Source organism: Volvox carteri, assembly GCF_000143455.1.
Source record: "Volvox carteri f. nagariensis unplaced genomic scaffold VOLCAscaffold_11, whole genome shotgun sequence".
NCBI classification, from domain to species: Eukaryota; Viridiplantae; Chlorophyta; class Chlorophyceae; order Chlamydomonadales; family Volvocaceae; genus Volvox; species Volvox carteri.
In genome coordinates, this window is record NW_003307554.1 from 1,188,023 (window position 1) to 1,193,438 (window position 5,416).

Genomic DNA, 5,416 nt, shown 5'->3' on the forward strand with positions numbered 1-5,416 from the left:
CTTAAGGAATACATTACGGTGACGCTAGGAACTTTGTTACTTAGGTTGGAATAAATTGAGACCCCCCCTAAATGAAAAAAAATCACTGGGCTGAACCCGCGCCAGGTATACAAATAATATAATACCATAACTAGTCTTTCGCAAACGACAGTGACATTACCTTCACAATAATGCTCCTGTGTGGGAGGATTCCAATTATGTGTTGTGGACCATGTGGCTGGCCATTCCCTTCATTTGTAGTGGCAAGTTACAACTTCAGCACAGTGCTAAGTGAGGCTGCAACCTCAGCTGGTACTGCTGGCTTCCCTGCAGCCGTGCACGGATCATGATCATTTCCAGCCACCCTGTCTTGTAGCTTGCGCCTTTCAGCAGGCTTGCCTATAGGCAATTGTGGCTAGCTAGCCACAATTAGCAGTCCCACCCTCATCCATCCCATCCTTGTTTGGCCCTCAGCTGCACAATTCCGTTTATTCAAATTTTAACCTGCCATTGGGCTTAAGGATGCATATTAATACTAATAGCAGGTTGAAATTTGACCTGCCTTTGGGCTTTTCAATGCATATTAATATTAATATCGGCCCATCTTTACACTAGCTTGTTCCTCCACTTCACCCAATATTAAATTTTGTTTTCGTCCTTTCCAACTTTCATCCCTTTATGCACCGCTGTCTGAACAACAGCAGACCTTGCATACCTACACTGTGCGCAACTCGGATAACCAGCTTCCTCGCAACCCGTCCCTTCTGAGGCAAGCCTTCCGCCTGCGCACTTCTGCATGGCACCGTATCTCTGTCGCATTGTTGGGCTTTATCAAGCCACAGTTGGCGACAACAGGAGACCGCTCCTCACCGCCAATGTCGATTCAGAGCCACCGTACGGAAACGTCCATAATAACCTCTTTTCGGAAGTCGCTGTCAAAGCGGAGACGTACAATAAACGAAGATGGTGACGGCGATGGTGATGGCGATGGCGGTGTTGCTGGCAGTAGCGGTACCGCCACTGCTACTGCTACTGCAACTGCGACTGCACTTGCTATTGGTGATGGAGTACTGCCTCATGATGTTGTGCTCGTTGTGAGGGATAGCAGGGACACGGCAGCTGGCGGCAGCCATGACCCTGATGACGGTGGCAATAATAATGGCTTACCTGTGGCTGCTACCACCTCCTCTCGGTCGGATGCGGTGGAAAGCAGTGTTGCAGCGGAAACCCTGACGAAGCCGGTGGTACACACTAACAACTCACTGGCCGCCCACAAAGATGAGCCCTACAAAAATGACCGGAAGTTATCTGCAGCGCAGCAGTCCTCTGGCTGCCAGAACAGCACCAACCCTGTGCACCAACATCAGCTGCTACAAGGAACGTCATCACCACCACGAACGCCGCTGATAATGCCAGTGACAGTTACACCATCCGGCCGCCTGTCATCAAAGATGTGGCCCGCACCACGGGCCCCAACTTATAGCAGCAGTGGTGCGGTTGGAGGTAATAACGGCAGGAATACGATAAGCGGTGGAGGCGATCGGGATGCTGGGGGGGCGGCTACTGCCGGCCCGCTGCAGAGGCCCTCACTGCCACCCATGCTTCTGCCACTGAGGCCCAGATCAGGCAGTGGGGCCACTACATCGGCATCTCCAGCGCAGCAAAATAAGCTGATGATGGCACTTCGCGGCGTCAGCACCGCCAGCCAGAAGAGCAGGAGTAGTATCAAGGATGAAGGTGGAGGGGGTAAAGGTGGCGGGGCCAGGGTGTTGCTGGCCTCTGCACCAGTGAACATAGCAGCAGCAGTGGTGACAGCAGCGACAGCTGCATCTCGGCCGCTGAGTGAGAAGGGTAATGATGATAGTAGCAGCAGTAGTGGTGCATCTGCCATCTGCAACAGCCTCGGAGGCGGAGCCCAGCAGGATCCTGATCCAGATCCAGATCTGGTAGGTAGATGATGAGTCTGATTAAAGGAAAGTGGGTGTGAAGATGGGGGGGAATGATGGCGTGCAATGCGATGAGAAAAGTGTGCATGTAATTGTACTTTATCTTGCAAAGGGAACACCGTTCGTGCACATTAAAATGCATGATGAGGAGAATGAGAAGGCACGCACTGCCGTACATCTCCCTACTAACTCATAGGGGGTATAACAGCGGCTAACTTCTTAGGCGGGGCTGTCAGACGGGCTCATTATCAGCTGCTGACGATAGTTGTCAACGTTGCATAACAGCCAGTTAGACACTGGGTGCAACACCAGGCAAAGAGGGGACTGGGTTAGAGGCTGTCTTGTCCTGTTTGGCCCTGTGACTGACATATACCTGGAGCCCAAGCTGTTAACAGTCATCTGCTTCTAGGATCTGTTAGCAGCTGTAAGGACCTGTAACTGAGTGCTGCCTGCCACAAATGAAGATTGTTGACAGGATATTACACTCTGGGTGGGTCATCCAGATGCTGAGAAAGAAAGTTGGACGGCTGTTAGGGTTTGGGGAAGCTAATTGTTAGCGATTGTTCAATTCACTTGAGCTGTTAAGTGGTGTCAAGGGGTGTAGTTGCTAACAGGCCTCGAAAGCTGTTAGGATTAAGGACATGCTGAAAGGGAAGTTCTATCATGTTACTGGCTGTTGTCATTCGAGCATTTGCTGAACTGCAGTTGAAGAATTTTAATTGCTGTTTTGAGGTTGAGATACTGTAAATTTTATGAGCTGTTACATAGTTCCCTGTCCACTGTTGGATACACACATTCTCATGTTTTGGAAGGCTGTCTGACTTCACAATTCATGTCATCAGCATCTGTGTGTGTGGGGTGGGGGGGTGGGGGGGGTGGGGGTGGGGGGGGGATGGGTGGGGGGGGGGATGTGTGTGTGTGTGTGTTACATGGTTGGGGGTTGCATGACCCCATACCTGTAAAACTACCCATACGAGCCGAAGGCCCAAGGGCAATATCTATACCTAACACCGCACATCAGCCCAGACTAGCGTCCAAAGGGGATAACTGAGTTTCGGTGAGTCCGCATACTTTCCAACACCCTCGCCAGACGTACTGGTTCCCATTTCATGGCCCCCAACATGCTATTTTGATGATCGAATCCCTCTTCAGCACGAATATCATTATAGGCTGGGCATTCCAATAACACGTGTTTTTCATCGTCGATTCAGCTATTAGTACCAAAACAGCGGCAAAACCGCTGGGGACATGGTACTTGCCCCTTCGTGCTCTGTTTGCCTCCAAAGCCCAGGAACATAAACGAAACTGCATTAGCTTACGATGTGCTAAACGAGGAATGAAAACCTTAGCATGTGTTGGCCACATGACGGCTGCGGCTCCCGAAAAGGACAGCCCCATCCAGTGCTTATACTTCGCCATTTGCTTCCCATCTGATGGGTACTCCTCTGGCAAGACAGTCAGACGCGCATGGTCCCAGCCGCTCATCAAACGCTCCCATAGTGCCCTTATCACCGCTCCTTCGGGGAGAGGTCTACTCAATAACCAGTCAACACGCTCCTTTACCCCCATGACTTCTTGCGGTATTCCGCTCCAAATATTGCACTCCAAGAAGGAAAACAGTTGTAACATTGAGATTCCCCAGCCCTCCCATCCCGGGTTGGTCAGAGCATCGATTTGGGTAGTTTTACAGGTATGGGGTCACGCACCCCCATCGATTTCCTTTTCCTTCTCCCTCCGTCAGCCGCCACCAAAACCGCTTCCCAGCCTCCGCGGTCTTCACTCCACCAGGACTCCCAGGTCCGCCGCCACCATCTTCCGGGCAATCGGGTGGTACGACGCCCCGACCTCCGCAAATGTGTCGTACGCCAGCTGCCGCCCCGCCTTGCTGCGATGGAGGGCCTTGTACAGCGGCCGCAGGAACTTCATGCGACCTTGGTTCCGGAGCATGGCGGCTGCGGCGGGAAATGCCTGATCGTCCTCTGCCGGAACAGCCAATTTGAAGAAAGAGAAGCTGCGGATGTCCGGGGGGGTGGGGGAGGTGTGTGTGTGGGGGGAAAATGGGAGGTGGTTGGAGGGGAGGGGGCCGGGGGGAATATCAGCAGAGGGAAAAGGGGGAAAAACACGGGGGAACAACACGGGTGTCACCGGCATCGTTGCCTGGACCCGGACTGGGAGGTGGGTGAAAGAAGACCATCACAGCAGGCATCTCATCCACGTTGCGTCCGTTATTTTGGTAAAAATTTAAAGCAGTATAGGGAGATGGGGAAGGGTACGGGGTACGGAAAGGACTGCCGTACCGCGACTTCCCCGGCATCGAGACCCCTGAAAAGGCAGGGACTTGTTGACCGGTAGAGGAAACACAGCACATATCCTACAGCACAAGCTACCCGTCCGCACCAAAGCCATTAACCCGCCCCACACACACCCCAGCAGTTCCACTCCCCAATACACACACATGCGACATAAACCCAAATCCCCCTCTCCAAGGGCACTTCCCACCGGATTTCTGCGTTGTTGCTGTCGTATATGCCGTACACCTCCGCCAATCTCTGCGTCACGCGCTTGTGCATAGGTTGCGGCGCCCTGAACTGGCCCAGCTTGTCGAGGAAAGCCACCATTTGCTCCGAAGACCAGCCCCCCACGTCAGCCGGGGAGGCGCCCGGGGGGCCCTCGCTGCCGCTACCCATCACATCGCAGGTGTGCCACTTCATGGCCAGGTCGTACGCCTGCTGCGCCAAGGAGGTGTCGTACTGATTGGTGACTAGGGGCATCCCTGGACTGAAGAGCCAGGTGTTCCAGTCCACAGTACGGGAAGCGGGAACCTTGGGACGGGGGGAGGGATGGGGTGGGATGGAAAGGGGAAGGATGGATGACACAGATTTGTCGGGGGGAGGTCGGGGGGGTGGTGATGGTGGGGATTGGTCGGGGAGTGGGGGATGGTCGGGGAGTGGGGGAGGGGAAGTCAGATGACACGTGCCGGCGTGTACCTATAGTTAAAGGGTTTAGTGAGTCAGGGTTACCTGAAGGGTGGGACTCCAATCGCTTCCCGGTCCTCGCTGCACCCGGAGAGCAAACACCCCGGGGAAACATACAGACGGACACACACACATACACACACACATACACACACATACACACATACACACACATACACACACACCTATGCAGCAAGAGGTGTAATCCAACGTTGCACACGTTGGCATTCGTTTCACCCCCCTGAACCCCCGCATTCCCTGACCCCTCAGCTCTTTCGCGGTTCGCGGCCCCCCCTCCCCATCCACCCCCGTCCCCCTCCCCATCCACCCCCGTCCCCCTCCCCAGCCCCCTGGCCGCACCTCACGNAAATACTCTTCAAAGAACTGTCGGAACTGGTCGCTCGTCAGTGTCTTGTGACGGTGGGCGGCAATGTAGGCAGCCAGGAAGGGGTCGAACAAGTCAGCGCCGCCGACCAGCTCCTGAAGAAAAAAGAACACATGCCCATACAAACACAT

General features: G+C 54.0%; 2 protein-coding genes across 2 annotated transcripts in view; one reads left to right on the top strand and one right to left on the bottom strand.

Annotated features, from left to right (window-relative positions):
- The window catches only part of VOLCADRAFT_89112 (uncharacterized protein), a gene marked incomplete at both ends in the record, with an annotated part of 8,119 nt that extends 6,182 nt beyond the window's left edge, over positions 1 to 1,937 (top strand). The window contains one exon of the mRNA XM_002948667.1: positions 681 to 1,937. Within this exon, the coding sequence (XP_002948713.1) occupies positions 681 to 1,937 (1,257 nt within the window). The remainder of the gene's footprint in view (positions 1 to 680) is intronic.
- An 818-nt stretch (positions 1,938 to 2,755) lies between these two features.
- The window catches only part of VOLCADRAFT_104039 (uncharacterized protein), a gene marked incomplete at both ends in the record, with an annotated part of 10,994 nt that continues 8,333 nt past the window's right edge, over positions 2,756 to 5,416 (bottom strand). Inside the window, 4 exons of the mRNA XM_002948787.1 lie at positions 2,756 to 2,770; positions 3,711 to 3,936; positions 4,425 to 4,747; positions 5,261 to 5,380. Coding sequence (XP_002948833.1) covers positions 2,756 to 2,770; positions 3,711 to 3,936; positions 4,425 to 4,747; positions 5,261 to 5,380 — 684 coding nt within the window. The remainder of the gene's footprint in view (positions 2,771 to 3,710; positions 3,937 to 4,424; positions 4,748 to 5,260; positions 5,381 to 5,416) is intronic.